An 18,429-nucleotide genomic window follows, 5' to 3' on the forward strand; every position below is an offset into this window, starting at 1 on the left:
CAGCAGAGGGCGCTAAACTGCTACACTGGCAGAGGGTGTGGTTCGAGCCTGAGCCCACAGTGGGCACCAGAGGCATACCGGGGGTAAATGGCGCCCGGAGACAAATTGTCTCCAGGACGCCCCCCGGGCTCTGCCCCCTCACCACCCCAGCTCCGCCCCTGCTGCCCCCAGGCTCCACCCCCACTGTCCTCGACCCCACCCATGTCACCATGGACATGGGCATAATGAGCCGGTAGGAAGTAATTTTACTCCAGATACAGGATCATAATTCCCATCAGTCCCTGCCAGCATGGTCAATTGGCCATGCTGGCAGGGGCTGATGGGAATTGTAGTCCATAACATCTGGAGTGCCAAAGGTTCGCCACCACTGATCTAGGGTGCCCACCGCCAGCTGGACTCCTAGCCGGCAGCCTGCAATCTCTTTTGACCTCGCCTCCAGGCCCAGAGGGGAGGTCAGAAGAGACTGCAGGCTGCCAGCTGGGACCCCAGCCGGAGGGGGGGGAGGAAGGGAGGGGGGAGTCCAGGGGGGTTGAGGGCGCTTGGAGGCAGTAGGAAGTCCTGCTGCCTCGTTTTTTCGTGCCGCGGACGGGGTTGAGGCACATGAAAACGACAAGGCAGCAGGACACGTGGGGGGCTGATTTTGCGCCTCCCACGTGACCAGAAGAGTGGCGCCCAGGGACAATGTGCCCACCAGTGGCGTATCTACCTAGGGACAAGGGGTACCCCTTGTCCCTAGGTAGATACGCCACTGGTGGGCACATCCAGACAACGCCGTGTCAGCTGGTTGCTGCAATCGTCGGCATGCCTCCCTCCCTCTTGCGCCTGCCGAGTGCAACAGAAATGTTGCCGCTTCCAGGAGTCTTGAATTGAACTCCAGTTCTAAGCTACAGTTCAGACCAGGGGTGCCAAACTCTGGCTCTCCAGATATTCACGGATTACAATTCCCACCAGCCCCTGGCAACCTGGGCAGCTGGCATTGCTGGCAGAGGGTGATGGGAATCGTAGTCCAAAAACACCTGGAGGGCCACAGCTTGACACCCCTGGTTTAGATGCCTAGGGTTTGAGGAGGTTCCAGGCTCAATTCACCCTGGCGCTAGAATCCAGACGTCATGGCAAACCAGGGGTTGGTTCGAGTCTTTCAAAGCCAGCTCCCAATCTTGATCCTCCTTGATCTGAGGTTGCAAATGCCTTAGCAGACCAGGTGCTCAGGAGCAGCAGCAGCAGAAGGCCCTAGCTTTCACCTCCTGCACATGAGCTCCCAAAGGCACCTGGTGGGCCACTGCGAGTAGCAGAGAGCTGGACTAGATGGACTCTGGTCTGATCCAGCAGGCTCATTCTTATGTTCTTATGTTCTTCTCCAGTCAATCTCAGCCTAAAATGAAAAGAACGGTCCAGCCAGGCCTCAGTCTCACCTTTGCAACAGCACCAGGACGCTGGGGAGGAGGCTCTCGTTCTGGGCCCCGAACTTGGCCAGCGCGCTCACGGCCGCTGAAAGAGGAAACGGAGTCTGTGACTGCAGGAAAGCAGGAGCTTCTTCCAAAGCTGCCCCACCCAGAGACCGTTTTAGTGGGGAGAGGAAGAGAAAGAAGTCTGGAAGCCAGCCACCGTCAGTCTTCTTCCAGGAGAGAGAGAGGGGCAGGGTACGAATCCAAACTCCTCCTCTTCTTGCTCCCCCAAAGTCTGTTCCCACGCCCTTCTCACTCGGTCGATTCCGCACTTGCGTTATTGACCTAAGTTCGAGCTGCGTTCGACCCAAGTGCTCTGCACAACCACTGGGAGCGACATGGTTTTGCACCAGCTTCGCCCCGTGTAACGGACAAATTTCCGACTCCAGTTGGGAACGACTACTTTTCCAGGGAACCCCGCTCGGACTCAGCTCCATTCCAGTAAAGTGGGGAATCTCTGGTGCCAGGAGTCCCCCGTTCAGCCAATCACAGCTGAGTGTTTCGGGCATGCGTACAGCTGGCCAATCAAAAAACGCCACCTTCATCCCTCCATTCCTGTGGCAGTTTTTTTAAATAACGTGTGTGGGGATAGATGGAACATGGCCGTAGAACAGTAGCCAATCGGAACGGAGCGGCGAAGAGGCACAGGACGATCCCGCCCTCCGAGCTGGGATCGAGCTGGTTGCAGTGGGGAACAACAATGGCTTCGACCTAGGTCAGTACCCTTCTCAGGGAACTGGGTCAAACCTATTTTACTCGTGTGCGGAATCGCCCTCTCAGTACCATGGATGTGCCTCTCCCAAGCTCCAATCAGGACCTCCGGGACCAGCGTCGCCACTGGTTCCAAGCCAAGGGAATGCTTGGAACAATAAAATGCTTATGCTTATGCTTAAGGGCTCCCCTCCAGGACAGGGGCTGGAAGGGAGAGGGGAACCAACTCACCGGCCCTCACGGCTTCATTCTCCAGCACCACCCGGTTGAAAATGAAGCGGATGTACTTGGACGGGGCGGGGGTCCGGGGCCCCTCCTTGCCGAGCAGGTGGAGGATCTTCGTGGCCAGCACCGTGTGTTCGCAGTCCTCAATAAACTCACAGAGGTGAGCCAGGCCAGACTCTTTGCTCTCGGGGTTTTCCTCAATGATGCCAATGATGCAGTCCACGATGGCTCGCTTGTAGTCAAAGCCACCCTGGGGGTGAGGATGGGGGGCAAGGACACCAGGGTTACAGCCGGGCCCACGTGGTCACTCGCCACCAGGCATGCCGCCACGCTAATGAACTATTTCTAAACGTGCGAAAATAAAGTCTGGATCTCCTGGGGCAAGATATCGTTCCCGATTATGGCAGCTGCAGGCAACTCACGGCCGAGAAAAGCGTGACGATTGCCGTCGTGGCTAAACAGTCCGAGAGAAAAGGGAAAGGAGGTTTCCAGTCCTCGTGGATGTGGGGAGGAGATATTGAAAAGCACAAGGGTGGAGATCAGGTGAGAGGCAAATAAGGCAAATCCAAATCCACTGTTTTCCTACACCAGTGATGGCGAACCTATGGCACGGGTGCCAGAGGTGGCACTCGGAGCCCTCTCTGTGGGCACACGCACACAGAGTTCGTCATGTGGGGGGAGGAAAATCACCCCCCCACACACACACACATCTAGAATGGCCTGGGCCTCTGTGCATGCACCACGGTGAGCAGAGAGGACTCGGCTGGTGGGCCTGGTGCCTGTGCTGGTGGCTGCTGCCCGAGGGGGGGGGGCGCAGAGGAGGCAGAGATGCTAGAGAGGCACAGAGCGGTGCGCAGGGGACTTGCTGGAGGCTAGAGCAGGCTGGCCCCTGCTCGAGCGAGTGGGGTGGAGGAAGAGGGAGACAACCGGTTTTTTCTAAACTAAAACCTCAGCATTCAAGTTAAATTGCCGGGTTGGCACTTTGCGATAAATAAGTGGGGTTTGGGTTGCAATTTGGGCACTCGGTCTCAAAAAGGTTCACCATCACTGTCCTACACCACCACCACAATCTCAGTCTACGGTCCAAATTGTTCCAAAGGGCTGTTAAATATTTTTTTTACTTTTGAAAGGAATAATTTAAGGAGCCAGAGTTTCTCTGCATCTTCCAGGCCTCCCCAAATGGACAGGCCAATTACGTTAACATCAGTACAGATTTACAGGAATATTTCTTTTAGTTCATTTTGATTAGTTTTGTGACGATTTGGGGGAGGGGGGGATGTGCTTTTCGTGATGTAAAGACTTTTAAGTACAAATTTTAAAAAATATGAATGATCCAATTTATCGCCCATCAACTATTACATTAAGTGGCCCCAAGTAACAATATTATGAGGAAGAAAAAATCCCCTCAGTCTGCTTTTTCTACACATGCGTATTTTCTACACTTCTATTATGTCCTCCCCTTATTGTTCTTTTTCTAAACTGAAAAGTCCCAGACTCTTCACCCGGTCATCTCATAGGAAAGGTGCCCCAACCATTCCCCCAACCAAGGGTCTGCAACCTGCAGCTCTCCAGATGTTCATGGAAGAAGAAGAAGAAGAAGAAGAAGAAGAAGAAGAAGAAGAAGAAGAAGAAGAAGAAGAAGAAGAAGAAGAAGAAGAAGAAGAAGGAGGAGGAGGAGGAGGAGGAGGAGGAGGAGGAGGAGGAGGAGGAGGAGGAGGAGGAGGAGAAGAGGAGGAGGAGAAGAGGAGGAGGAGGAGTTTGGATTTATATCCCCCCTTTCTCTCCTGCAGGAGACTCAAAGGGGCTGACAATCTCCTTTCCCTTCCCCCCCTCACAACAAACACCCTGTGAGGTAGGTGGGGCTGAGAGAGCTCCGAGAAGCTGTGACTAGTCCAAGGTTACCCAGCTGGCGTGTGTGGGAGTGCCCAGGCTAATCTGAATTCCCCAGATAAGCCTCTACAGCTCAGGTGGCAGAGCTGGGAATCAAACCCGGTTCCTCCAGATTAGATACACGAGCTCTTAACCTCCTACGCCACTGCTGCTCCCTGCGCTGATGGGAATTATAGTCCATGAACATCTGGAGAGCCGCAGGTTGCAGACCCATTGCCCCCAACCGTCTCGGCTAACCTGTTCAGCTCTGCTGCGCCTTTTTTGAGATAGAGACCAGAGTCATTCACAGTATCCCAAATGAGGCTCTGTCAATGCTTACATAGGGCAGGGGTCTGCAACCTGCGGCTCTCCAGATGATCATGGACTACAAATCCCATCAGCCTCTGCCAGCATGGCCAATTGGCAGGGGCTGATGGGAATTGTAGTCTATGAACATCTGGAGAGCCGCAGCTTGCAGACCCCTGACATAGGGGGATTACAATATCAATTGGTTTTATTTTCAATTCCAATTTGACTTTTTTACCGCTGCTGCACACCATCAACATTTTTCACTGAGCTTTCCACTATAACCCCAAGATATTTCCCTTTCAGTCGCGTCCATAAGAACATAAGAACTAGCCTGCTGGATCAGACCAGAGTCCATCTAGTCCAGCTCTCTGCTACTCGCAGTGGCCCACCAGGTGCCTTTGGGAGCTCACAGGCAGGAGGTGAAAGCAATGGCCTTCTGCTGCTGCTGCTCCTGAGCACCTGGTCTGTTAAGGCATTTGCAACCTCAGATCAAGGAGGATCAAGATTGGGAGCCATAGATTGACTTCTCCTCCATAAATCTGTCCAAGCCCCTTTTAAAGCTATCCAGGTGAGTGGCCATCACCACCTCCTGTGGCAGCATATTCCAAACACCAATCACACGTTGCGTGAAGAAGTGTTTCCTTTGATTTGTCCTAATTCTTCCCCCCAGCATTTTCAATGGATGCCCCCTGGTTCTAGTATTGTGAGAAAGAGAGAAAAATTTCTCTCTGTCAACGTTTTCTACCCCATGCATAATTTTATAGACTTCTATCATATCCCCCCTCAGACGCCTCCTCTCCAAACTAAAGAGTCCCAAACGCTGCAGCCTCTCCTCATAAGGAAGATGCTCCAATCCTTCAATCATCCTCGTTGCCCTTCTCTCCAGTCCGGAGCCTACCAGCGTAAATTTCAAATTAGGATTTCGTCCTCCGATATGCTCACCCACGCTGAATTTCATTTGCTATGTTGTGTTGGCTCATTCCGTTTAGAGATATCCCCCTTTTTTGTAGCTCTTCACTGGTCTTGGCTGATGTGAGTTTTCTGAGCTACGTGGGCAAGGTCTGATGATTTCAGCCCCCAACGTTTTCCCCCATCTCTGGCTAGAGGAGTGTCACGGAAGATGCCAGCCACAGATGAGGGCAGAAAGGTAGGAGCTAAAACCACCAGACCACAGTCACACAGCCCCGAAAACCCACAACAGTCGGTTGATTCCAGTTATGAATGCCTTCGATAATACCTTTCATCATCCTGAATGATTTAGCACTGCCTGCAAACTTGACTGTCTTAGTGGTCACCCCCAATTTAAAATCATTTATGAGCCAATGAAACAGCACCAATCACAGGACGGATCTTGCGAGGCTCCGCTATTCACCGGTCCCACAGGTCTCTGCTTCCCGTCGCTCAAACCATTTTTTATCCTTAAGAACTGTCCCCTTATCCCACAACTGCTAGGCTACTCGGGAGTCCTCGGTGAGGTCCCTTCTCAAACTCCCAGCAAATATTATCTGAGCTACATTACACTGAATCAGATAACTGGTCTATCCAAGTCAGCACGGCCTACTGTAACGGGCAGGCAAACTTTCCAGGGGTTCTGCCAAGAATCCTTCACGTTAACCTAGATCTGAGTCCAGCAGCACCTTAGAGATCAACAAGATTTCAGGGTATCAGTATCGTGAGTACCTGACAAAGAGAGCTTTGCCCTTCAGAAGCCCACGCTCCGAAAATCTGGTGGGTCTCTAAATTGCTACTGGACTAAAATCTAGCTTTTGTACTGGAGACTAACAAGGCTGCCCTCCAAAACTATCTCCACATTCACCGGCTACCCAGTTCCCTTTTTAAACGCACATTCCGAGGATTGAACCTGGGGCTTTATGTAGGCCTCGGAAAATATAGAAGCATAGGGCTGGTGGGGACCTCAAGGGTCATCTAATCTAACATCCTGCACAACCCAGGAAATTCACAAGTACCCCTCCCACCCCAATTACCCAGCTCTATGCCCAGAGGAAGGCAAAAAGGACCTCCCCGGATCCCTGGTCAATCTGGCCTGCAGGAAAATTCTTTTCTAAACAAATAAACAAACAAAGCCTTCACTGGCATGTAAATGTCAAATGGTTTTTCTTCAGGCTGTATAAACCTTTTCCTTTTACTGTATAAACCTTTTACTGTATAAACATTTTCCTTTTACGCAGGGCCTGTAAAACCGAGCTGTTCCACCGGGCCTTTGGTGAGGCTGGCCGCTGAGTGAGACCTTCTTTGTTGCTCCTTACAGCTTTGTCATCTGCTGATTGAATATCGGCCTGTCCCCTCCCAGGAGGTTAATGCCGGACAACATCTATTTATTTTAATTGTGGAAGATCACTGCTGCTAGTGTTTTAATGTTAAATTCCTTACTGATCCCAAAATGGTGATCAGCATTATGGTGGGCCTGAAAGAAAGGGCAAATCACTGACTCATCCCTTCTGGCCCTCCCCATCATAGTCTGCCCAAATTCACAGAATCAGACTTGCTGACAGATGGCCGTCTAGCCTCTGCTTAAAACCTCCACAGAAGGAGAGCCCACAACCTCCCGAGGAAGCCTGGGCCACTAAGTTCTTCCTGATGTTTAGTCGTACGCTCTTTCGATGCAATTTCAGCCCGTTGGTTCTGGTCCGGCCTTCTGGGGCAACAGAAAATAAACTTTCCAAGCCTGAGTCAAAAATGCTTAAATCAGCTTGTGTGGAAAATATGGTCTAGTTGCAATATATGAGCGTTAGTCTTTATGATTTAGGTAGGCATGTGAAGTTGTCTTCGCCAATGAGATTCTGGGCTGTATCAACAGGAGTATAGTGTCTAGACCAGTGGTGGAGAACCTATGGCACGGGTGCCAGAGGTGGCACTCAGAGCCCTCTCTGTGGGCATGCGCAAACAGAGCCCCCCCCCCCCCCACACACATCTAGGCTGCCCTGGGCTGCTGGGCTCGATTATTAGCATTAAACCTAAGCCCTAGTTTTGGGAAGCAGTGTAGGTAACCCTGTTAAGCACTGTTAAACCCCACTGATTTTCATGCAAAGAACTAAAGCGTGATCCTTTATTTGGGAGTAAGTTTGGTTGCTGGCAATGGGACTTGCTTCTGAGTAAACCCTCCTAGCGTTGTGATTCACCCGTTGGAAGAGTTGCACAGTTGCTTCAAAGCAAAGCCACCGACTACCACCAAGCTTACTCCTGAGTAACGCACGCCTTGGAGCCAACCGTTTTTTCTAAACTAAAACCTCAGTATTCGGGTTAAATTGCCATGTTGGCACTTTGTGATAAATAAGTGGGTTTTGGGTTGCAATTTGGGCACTCAGTCTCGAAAAGGTTAGCTGTCACTGGTCTAGACTGAGGGAAGTAATTGTAGCTCTCTATTCCGCATTGGTTAGACCTCATCTGGAATATTGCGTACAGTTCTGGGCACCGCAATTCAAGAAGGATATTGACAAGCTGGAACGGGTCCAGGGGAGGGCAACCAAAATGGTCAAAGGTCTGGAATCCATGCCTTATGAGGAGAGCCTTAGGGAGCTGGGGATGTTCAGTTTGGTGAAGAGAAGGTTAAGGGGTGACATGATACTCCTGTTTAGATATTTGAAGGGATGTCATGTTGGTGAGGGAGCAAGCTTGTTTTCTGCTGCTCCAGAGACTAGGACCAGGAGTCATGGGTTCAAGGTGAAGGAAAAGAGATCCCATCTAAACATTGGGGAAAAACTTCCTGACAGGAAGGGCTGTTCAACAGTGGAATGCACTACCTCAGAGTGTGGTGGTCTCTTTCTTTGGAGGTTGGACTTGATGGCCTTGGGGTCTCTTCCAACTCCATGATTCTATGATTCTATACCAAGTCGGATCCTTTGTTCCCCGGCCCAGTTTTCTTGCCTTTAACTTGCATTAGTTCTCTAGGACAGTGGTAGCGAACCTTTTCGAGATCGAGTGCCCAAACTGCCACCCAAAACCCACTTATTTATCGCAAAGTGCCAACGTGGCAATTTAACCTGAATACTGAGGTTTTAGCTTTAAAAAAAGGTTGGCTCAGAGGCGTGCGTTACTCAGGAGCAAGCTTGGTGGTAGTCGGTGGCTTTGCTTTGAAGCAACCGTGCAACTCTTCCAACGGGTGAATCACAACCCTAGGAGGGTTTACTCAGAAGCAAGCCCCATTGCCAGCAACTGAGCTTACTCCCAGGTAAAGGATCGCACTTTAGTTCTTTGCATGAAAATCAGTGGGGTTTAACAGCGCTTAACAGGGTTACCTACACTGCTTCCCCAAAATTAGGTCTTAAGAACATAAGAACATAAGAACAAGCCAGCTGGATCAGACCAGAGTCCATCTAGTCCAGCTCTCTGCTGCTCTCAGTGGCCCACCAGGTGCCTTTGGGAGCTCACATGCAGGAGGTGAAAGCAAGGACCTTCTGCTGCTGCTGCTCCCGAGCACCTGGACTGTTAAGGCATTTGCAATCTCAGATCAAAGAGGATCAAGATTGGTAGCCATAGATCGACTTCTCCTCCATAAATCTGCCCAAGCCCCTTTTAAAGCTATCCAAGTTAGTGGCCATCACCACCTCCTGTGGCAGCATATTCCAAACACCAATCACACGTTGCGTGAAGAAGTGTTTCCTTTTATTAGTCCTAATTCTTCCCCCCAGCATTTTCAATGAATGCCCCCTGGTTCTAGTATTGTGAGAAAGAGAGAAAAATTTCTCTCTGTCAACATTTTCTACCCCATGCATCATTTTATAGACTTCAATCCTATCCCCCCTCAGACATCTCCTCTCCAAACTAAAGAGTCCCAAACGCTGCAGCCTCTCCTCATAAGGAAGGTGCTCCAGTCCCTCAATCATCCTCGTTGCCCTTCTCTGCACTTTTTCTATCTCCTCGATATCCTTTTTGAGATGCGGCGACCAGAACTGGACACAGTACTCCAAGTGCGGTCGCACCACTGCTTTATATAAGGGCATGACAATCCTTGCAGTTTTATTCTCAATTCCTTTCCTAATGATCCCCAGCATAGAGTTTGCCTTTTTCACAGCTCCCATGCATTGAGTGGACATTCCCATGGAGGTATCAACTAAGACGCCCAAATCCCTTTCCTGGTCTGTGACTGATAGCACTGACCCTTGTAGCTTGTATGTGAAGTCTTAGGTTTAATGCTAATATTCGAGCCCAGAGGCCCAGGCCAGCCTAGATGTGGGGGGGGGGGGGACTCTGTTTGCGTGTGCCCACAGAGAGGGCTCTGAGTGCCACCTCTGGCACCCGTGCCATAGGTTCGCCACCACTGCTGTAGGATCTCTGGCAGAGACAGTCACTTTGACTAGCATCAGCTGCCCAAAATCCTTTGAAAGGAAGAGGCCAGACGTTTGGCCCTTCTTCAGGCCAAGCAGGAGTCCCACCATTGAGCCACGACCCGCCCGCAGGCTTTCTGCGCTTGGCGATTTAGTGACCCCCTTTGAAGATTCACCCCGAAGACCTCTGAGCCCCCCCATCAGCCGTCACGTACGATCGCAGCAGGTGATCAAACTTACGTCATCCCTCAGCATGTTGGAGAGGAAGGTCATCATCACGATGTGCTTGCGGGGGTACTTCTGGCAGAGGGCGCTGATGGCCTGGACCACCACCACCTGCAAGGGCGGAGAAACACCCCCGTGAGCAGGAATGGGTCGCCCTTGCCCGTGAAGTCCCGGAGAAAAGCTTCCCAGGTGAGTCCCCCTCAAGGTACAGCCAGTGGTGGGATCCAAAAATTTTAGTAGCAGGTTCCCGTGGTGGTGGGATTCAAACTGTGGCGTAGCGCCAATGGGGCTGGGCGGAGCACAGCGGGGGCGTGGCCAGGCATTCGGGGGCGGGGCATTCCTGGGCGGGGCTGTGGCAAGGACGCAGCCGCTGTGCCGGTCCTTGGGCGGAAACGAATGCACGCAGGCGCAGGCTGCCACGCACGCCGGTGCACCTCCTGCTAGACTGCTTCAAGTCCTGCGCGCTACTGCTGAGAGGAGGGGCGTAACTAAGGCAAAAATCACGGGGCAAAATCACCCATTAGTAACCCCCTCTCGGCACACACAAATAATTAGTAACCTACTCCAGGGAACCTGTGAGAACCTGCTGGATCCCACCTCTGGGTACAGCCCTGATACAGAACAGCATGCGACCAAGGCAGGATCTGCTGAGGATATCTTTATCCCACCTGTTTCCCAAGTAGCTCAAAGAGAAACGGGCGACTCAGGAGAGAGAAAACCAGGTGTGCACATGCACTTCCCCCCTCCCCCACTTTCCCCGGACACAGGGATGGTGCTGACCCAACACAAACACACACGAAGCTGCTTCCTACTGAGTCAGACCCTCGGTCCTTCAAGGTCAGTATTGTCTACTCAGGCTGGCAGCTGCTCTCCAGGGTCTTTCTTATTGCCTACCGCCTGCTCCTTTTAAAATGGAGATGCCGTGGACCAGGGGCGTAATGCCCATTGGGCAAGGTGGGCAGCTGCCCAGGGCACCACCTTGTGGGGGGGGGGGGATCAAAATGCAGGGTTCGTTTGGGGGTATTTTGAGTGGTTTTCCATTTTTGGCCTGCAGGGGGCGCAGCTTTTAGGTGAGCGGCACCAACATTTCAGAGATCCCAGAGAACTAAAAGTCCTTTGGGAGTCCATAGCTTTGGACTCCTTGAGCCAAACCTCACCAAACGTGGGTGGTAGCGTAAGAACTGTCTCCTGATAACACTGATAATTTTGGTGCTGATATGTCTAAAACTGCACCCCCTGCAGGCACAAATGTCCTGGTGCAAAAAAAAATTTGGTCGTGGTGGAGTGGCCGCCCATGGTGGGGGGGCATCCAACTCAGGTTTTGCCCAGGGCTACAGTTTGCCTCGTTACGCCCCTGCCGTGGACTGAAACTGGGACCTTCTGTCCAGGCCCTGGGGAGGGCAGGAGGCGGCCTGCAGGGAGGCGGGGGGAGTGGCTTGGACGGGAACCACGGCACAGCCGCCCACCGCCCCGAGCGCGGGGGTGGCGGCCGGATCAGGTGTCGTCCCCGGGCGCCATTTCCCCCCCGATACGCCTCTGGGGGTGTGTGTGTGTGTTATTCCTGATATGGAAAAATGTATTTCTTGAGTGTGAAGGTCACAGCATGGAAAATGAGACAGAGAGAAAAGAGGAACTGAAGGGAGGAAAGAACAGGGAACTAGGCCTGTGGTAGCCAGAAACACAGGAGACTGACGCATGTTTGTGCCACATATAGAATTAGCTGATTTCCTAATAAAAGTATTCTGTGCTCGCTTAGTTAATGCCTGCATGTGGAAAGCCCCTGATGTATCAAGGGGATACGTGTTACAAGCTGATTGGTCAGATTGTGAACCTTGTGTCCACTCGAGGGGTGGGCAAGAGGGCAGAGCAGGGGCCTTAAAAATGAGCTGTGCTGCGCCACAGACGTCAGAGAGCCGCACCCACCAAGGTGCCCTCTCTCCACGTCTGCAGTCGTGTCTTCGATAAACTGCTTACTGCTGACCGCCTCGTTCGTGAGTATTTTGGGGGCAGAAAATATCCCATAACGTTCCGACCAGCTGCCTGAGACTCGCCTTGAACTCGTCGGAGATCTCGGAGACGAAGGACGAGATCTGCTTCATGAGCCGGTCCACGCTGCTCTCGCTGCCCGTCTTCAGGAGGGTGGTGATGGCCAAGGTGGCGATGCTGCGGTTCGAGTCGGTGATCAGGTTTTCCAGGTCCAGGTTGCAGGCCGTCACGGCGGAGGGGTGCTTCATGGCCACCTGTAAGACGCAACCCCGAAGGGTAAAGTGATGCACATGGGGGCAAAAAATCCAAACTTCACATAAACGCTACAGGGGTCAGTGCTATCAGTCACAGACCAGGAAAGGGATTTGGGCGTCTTAGTCGATAGTTCCATGGGAATGTCAACTCAATGCATGGCAGCTGTGAAAAAGGCAAACTCTGTGCTGGGGATCATTAGGAAAGGAGTTGATAATAAAACTGCAAGGATTGTCATGCCCTTATATAAAGCTGTGGTGCGACCGCACTTCGAGTACTGTGTTCAGTTCTGGTCGCCGCATCTCAAAAAGGATATCGAAGAGACAGAAAAAGTGCAGAGAAAGGCAATGAGGATGATTGAAGGACTGGAGCACCTTCCTTATGAGGAGAGGCTGCAGCGTTTGGGACTCTTTAGTTTGGAGAGGAGACGTCTGAGGGGGGATAGGATTGACGTCTATAAAATTATGCATGGGGTAGAATATGTTGACAGAGAGAAATTTTTCTCTCTTTCTCACAATACTAGAACCAGGGGCCATCCATTGAAAATGCTGGGGGGAAGAATTAGGACAAATCAAAGGAAACACTTCTTCACGCAACGTGTGATTGGTGTTTGGAATATGCTGCCACAGGAGGTGGTGATGGCCACTCACCTGGATAGCTTGAAAGGGGGCTTGGACAGATTTATGGAGGAGAAGTCAATCTATGGCTACCAATCTTGATCCTCTTTGATCTGAGATTGACAATGCCCTAACAGTCCAGGTCCTCGGGAGCAACAGCCGCAGAAGGCCATTGCTTTCACCTCCTGCATGTGAGCTCCTAAAGGCACCTGGTGGGCCACTGCGAGTAGCAGAGAGCTGGACTAGATGGACTCTGGTCTGATCCAGCTGGCCTGTTCTTATGTTCTTATGGCAGTCAGGAGCACTTAAGGGGTGGAAGAGTCCGGCGAGGGCAGCCGAACATCGAGCACGGAATCCCTGGTAAGGGTGATTTAAGTTACTGATGTAGGAAAAGAAGAAGAGTTTGGATTCATACCCTTTCCCCTTCCTCTCCCCACAACAGACTGAGGGGCAGGGCTGAGCGAGTTGGGAGAGAGCTGGACTGGACCAAGGCCGCTCAGAAGGCTTCATGTGTAGGAGCAGGGAAACAAATCCAGTTCACCAGATAAGAGTCTGCCACCCCCTCGGAGAAGTGGGGAATCAAACCTGGCTCTCCAGGTCGGAGTCCACTGCTCTTAATTACTACACCACACCGGCTCTCACCCAGAGCGGGCTCCAAAGGCGGAAATGGTGAGCCCTCGCCCGGCTCCCAAAGGTTGGCCACCTCACACCACCCTCAATACCTGTTTGGTTGGAGTGCCTAAGGCCACCGCAGGCAACACAAGAGAGTTCTCAACTCTGTACCCCTCTCTTCCAAGAAAAGGGAAGCCTTCATTGAAAATACTGGGGGGAAGAATTAGGACTAATAAAAGGAAACACTTCTTCATGCAACATGTGATTGGTGTTTGGAATATGCTGCCACAGGAGGTGGTGATGGCCACTCACCTTGATAGCTTTAAAAGGGGCTTGGGCAGATTTATGGAGAAGTCGATTTATGGCTACCAATCTGGATCCTCTTTGATCTGAGATTGCAAATGCCTTAACAGACCACGTGATTGGGTGCAACAGCCACAGAAGGCCCTTGCTTTCACCTCCTGCACGTGAGCTCCCAAAGGCACCTGGTGGGCCACTGTGAGTAGCAGAGTGCTGGACTACATGGACTTTGGTCTGATCCAGCTGGCTTGTTCTTATGTCTTTTGCCCCTCAGCCACAGAGCCGATTCTGTTAACCCTCCCCAGCCTTCGATGTGCCCACCCATAAATAAAAGCGGATACTTATTGATTTATTTTGCATGCCGCCCTCCCCCCATCTCCCCCCGGTGAGCTCGGGTGACTTCCGACGTATAAAAACAACCATCTAATAAATAGCACTTAAACACACAGGTGGCCAATTTAAATCTCTAATCAATAAAAATAAGCTAAAGATGCTAAAAAGTTCAGTAGCATTCCAACTGATTTAACTAAAAACAGCAAGCTGGAGAGATGGGGGGGGGGTAATGGGGGGGTAATGGGGGGGGCACTTTGACAGTAAAAACCGTAGTGGTCTCAACTGTATTCCTTGCGACCACACTCCGCAGGTGTTGTGGAATTCCATCAGATCTCGCAGGGCCCTGTTCTCACTGGACAGAGCGTTCCACCAGGTTGGGGCCAGAGTCGAAAATAAGAAGGAGCCTGCTGGATCAGACCAGAGTCCATCTAGTCCAGCTCTCTGCTACTCTCAGTGGCCCACCAGGTGCCTTTGGAAGCTCACGTGCAGGATGTGAAAGCAATGGCCTGCTGCTGCTGCTGCTGCTGCTCCCGAGCACCTGGTCTGCTAAGGCCTTTGCAACCTCAGATCAAGAAGGATCAAGATTGGGAGCCATAGATCGACTTCTCCTCCATCAATCTGTCCAAGTCCCTTTGAAAGCTATCCAGGTTAGTGGCCATCATCGAAGGCGCCCTGGGGCTCTTGCTGTGGCCAGCTGAACATCTTTCTGGCCAGTGATCACAAGCAATTTGTCATTCCCTGAAGGCAGCATCTGCCAGGTTTTTTGGCTGAGGCTCGAATCCGAAACCATTATTTTTAATTGCATTGTTGCTGGCCCTAAATCTTTAATCCCCTATTTGCTTTATATGGCATCTGTTGCCGGTCTATTTTAACTCCGATTTGAAGTTTTTTAGTTGATTTAAAAATTTAGATTAGACGGGATTTTAATTATTACAATTGTTTTAATTGTTTATTTAATTGAATTGTATATGTTACCTATTGTTGTAAGCCGCTCTGAGCCCTTATGGAGAGGATGGCATATAAATTGAATTAAACAAACAAGCAAACAAACAAATAAATAATGGGAGAGAATACATCCTAGAGCCCCCCAAAAGGGGAGTGACCAATGTTTACTAGTACTGCAATCAAAAGAACATAAGAACATAAGAACGAGCCTGCTGGATCAGACCAGAGTCCATCTAGTCCAGCTCTCTGCTACTCGCAGTGGCCCACCAGGTGCCTTTGGGAGCTCACGTGCAGGAGGTGAAAGCAATGGCCTTCTGCTGCTGCTGCTCCTGAGCACCTGGTCTGCTAAGGCATCTGCAATCTCAGATCAAAGAGGATCAAGATTGGTAGCCATAGATCGACTTCTCCTCCATAAATCTGTCCAAGCCCTTTTTAAAGCTCTCCAGGTGAGTGGCCATCACCACCTCCTGTGGCAGCATATTCCAAACACCAATCACACGTTGCGTGAAGAAGTGTTCCCTTTTATTAGTCCTAATTCTTCCCCCCAGCATTTTCAATGGATGCCCCCTGGTTCTAGTATTGTGACAAAGAGAGAAAAATTTCTCTCTGTCAACATTTTCTACCCCATGCATAAAAGCCCACCATCTAATCCAGTGGTGGCGAACCTTTGGCACTCCAGATGTTATGGACTACAATTCCCATCAGCCCCTGCCAGCATGGCCAATTGGCCCTGCTGGCAGGGGCTGATGGGAATTGTAGTCCAGAACATCTGGAGTGCCAAAGGTTCACCACCACGGCGAGTCTAATCAGTGTCTCCAGGGCTAGTTACTCCTCTGTGTATATTTGCAGACGGCAGCGGGGATGACCGCCCCAATCCTAGAAGCCAGCTTTCATGACCCTAAAGGCTAGCAAAACGGCAGAAGGGGGAACTTTGTAGCCAGCAGCTGTTTCAAGAAATGGACCAGTTATGGGAGGCTGGCTGGGGGCAAAGGCCAAGTTTTCACTGGAGAGCCTTGGCATTTTGGAATAGGGCCCCCAAGATGTGCGCTGTGCCCCCAACATACTCACCTTGTTAAGGGTTCGCACCGCAGCGTATCTCAACACAGGCTTGGGGGAGCTGCAGAAGAGCTGAAGCACTGGAAAGAAGCGAGCGAGAAGAACGGCGTCAACAAGAGTTGACCTTTGACCTGGCGAGGTCAAAGGCTCTGACCTGCTGCACTGCGGATCACCTGGTAAATTGTCAGGATTGCTGCCTTTGGCCGAGATCTGCAGAAATTGCTTAGGAGTATATACCTGGCAGGGATGGCACCTAGTTGATTGAGAAGCACTCCTAGCTCCATGGAGGTGTTACAGGATATATTACTGGTGATTGTATCAAGTTCAGGGGTCTGCAACTTGTGACTCTCCAGATGTTCATGGACTACAAACCTCATCAGCCCCTGCCAGCATGGCCAATTGGCTGGTGGGAATTGTAGTCCATGAACATCTGGAGAGCTGCAGGTAGCAGACTCCTTATCTAGTTGATTGAGATGTATTCCTACTTCAATGTAACTGTTACAAGACATGTGTAACCAGCCTGCTATACATTACCACTGCTGTAATGGTACATTCTTTCCTTGATCTTTTCTTTATGGCTTCACACGCTACGTAAATAACTAGGCTTACCCCTGACACTCTTGCTCTCATGGGAAACAGGATGTTTCCATTGGTCTGTGGAGGCAGGAGGCCAGCTGGGTGGCTTTATCTCTATCTGTCACTGACCTTGGGACGCCTCGGCTCTGAACTAACTCTTTCTCATATTCTTTGGGAAAACAGGAGGGGGAATGGTTTCCGAATAAAGGGGATAGCAAAAGCCAGGTTTGCCAGAACTGGGTTTGCCAAGCTGGGTGCTTCGTTGCCTTCCAATAAACGCTGCTGTTCAACAACACAGAGTCCGTTTATTGATTCAAGGTTCGAGATCTAACCATAACCCAGAGGGACAAAAAACCTCTAAAGCAATAAACTAACAGAGGGGGAAGACCCTGAATTCAGCAGCAGAGCATACGCTGCTCATGCAGGAGAAACAAGGTGTGAATCCTCACCGTCGAGCTAAGGCAGCGGTTCTCAACCTGGGGGTCAGGTTTTACCCCAGACCAGGGGTCTGCAACCTGCGGCTCTCCAGATGTTCACGGACAATTCCCATCAGCCCCTGCCACCATGCCCAATTGGCCATGGTGGCAGGGGCTGATGGGAATTGTGGTCCATGAACATCTGGAGAGCCGCAGGTTGCAGACCCCTGTTCCAGACCAACATGGATGCCCTCTGAAGTTCCTTGGGCCTAGTTCTCCAGGACAGAGCCTGGCCTTGCTCCTCAGCGACTTCTCCCGAGCTTACCTGAGACAGCCGGCGCCAGTTCTCTGGCCGTGCAGTTTGGGAGGTGGATGATTGCAGAGGCTGCCTCGTAGATCACCATCTCGTGCTTGTTCCGCAGGCAGCTTTCGATGAAATCAAACAGCATGTTGTCATGTCTGCTGCCAAGAGAGAGCACCGGCATTACGGACAACCAGAATTGGGATCAGTTTGAAATGCAAAAGGGTTTGATGTTGATGGTCAGCAGCTGTGAAAGTTAGATCTGAGTCCAGTAGCCCTTGGGGGTCTGAGCTTTCAACAGCCACAGTTTCCCTCTGTCAGCTTTGACTCTCGAAAACTTAGGCCCCTTCCGCACATGCGAAATAATGTGTTTTCAAACCACTTCCACGACTGTTTGCAAGTGGATCTTGCTATTCTGCACAGCTTCAAAGAGCACTGAAAGCAGTTTGAAAGTGCATTATTCTGCATGTGCAGAAGTAGCCTCATAAGAACATAAGAACTAGCCTGCTGGATCAGACCAGAGTCCATCTAGTCCAGCTCTCTGCTACTCGCAGAGGCCTACCAGGTGCCTTTGGGAGCTCACCTGCAGGAGGTGAAAGCAATGGCCTTCTGCTGCTGCTGCTCCTGAGCACCTGGTCTGCTGAGGCATTTGCAATCTCAGATCAAGGAGGATCAAGATTGGTAGCCATAGATAGACTTCTCCTCCATAAATCTATCCAAGCCCTTTTTAAAGCTATCCAGGTTAGTGGCCATCACCACCTCCTGTGGCAGCATATTCCAAACACCAATCACACGTTGCGTGAAGAAGTGTTTCCTTTTATTAGTCCTAGTTCTTCCTCCCAGCATTGTCAATGGATGCCCCCTGGTTCTAGTATTGTGAGAAAGAGAGAAAAATTTATCTCTGTCCACATTTTCTACCCCAGGCATAATTTTATAGACTTCAATCATATCCCCCCTCAGCCTTAC

At 51.1% G+C, this 18,429-nt stretch overlaps 1 protein-coding gene across 1 annotated transcript in view; it reads right to left on the reverse strand.

Annotated features, from left to right (window-relative positions):
* Nucleotides 1-18,429, reverse strand: part of COPG2 (COPI coat complex subunit gamma 2) — a 42,809-nt gene that overhangs the window by 7,776 nt on the left and 16,604 nt on the right. Inside the window, 6 exon segments of the mRNA XM_048500794.1 lie at nucleotides 1,413-1,488; nucleotides 2,388-2,631; nucleotides 10,085-10,180; nucleotides 12,121-12,309; nucleotides 16,183-16,250; nucleotides 17,488-17,624. Of these exon segments, the coding sequence (XP_048356751.1) occupies nucleotides 1,413-1,488; nucleotides 2,388-2,631; nucleotides 10,085-10,180; nucleotides 12,121-12,309; nucleotides 16,183-16,250; nucleotides 17,488-17,624 (810 nt within the window).

This window comes from Sphaerodactylus townsendi, linkage group LG06 (assembly GCF_021028975.2).
Source record: "Sphaerodactylus townsendi isolate TG3544 linkage group LG06, MPM_Stown_v2.3, whole genome shotgun sequence".
Lineage (NCBI taxonomy): Eukaryota > Metazoa > Chordata > Lepidosauria > Squamata > Sphaerodactylidae > Sphaerodactylus > Sphaerodactylus townsendi.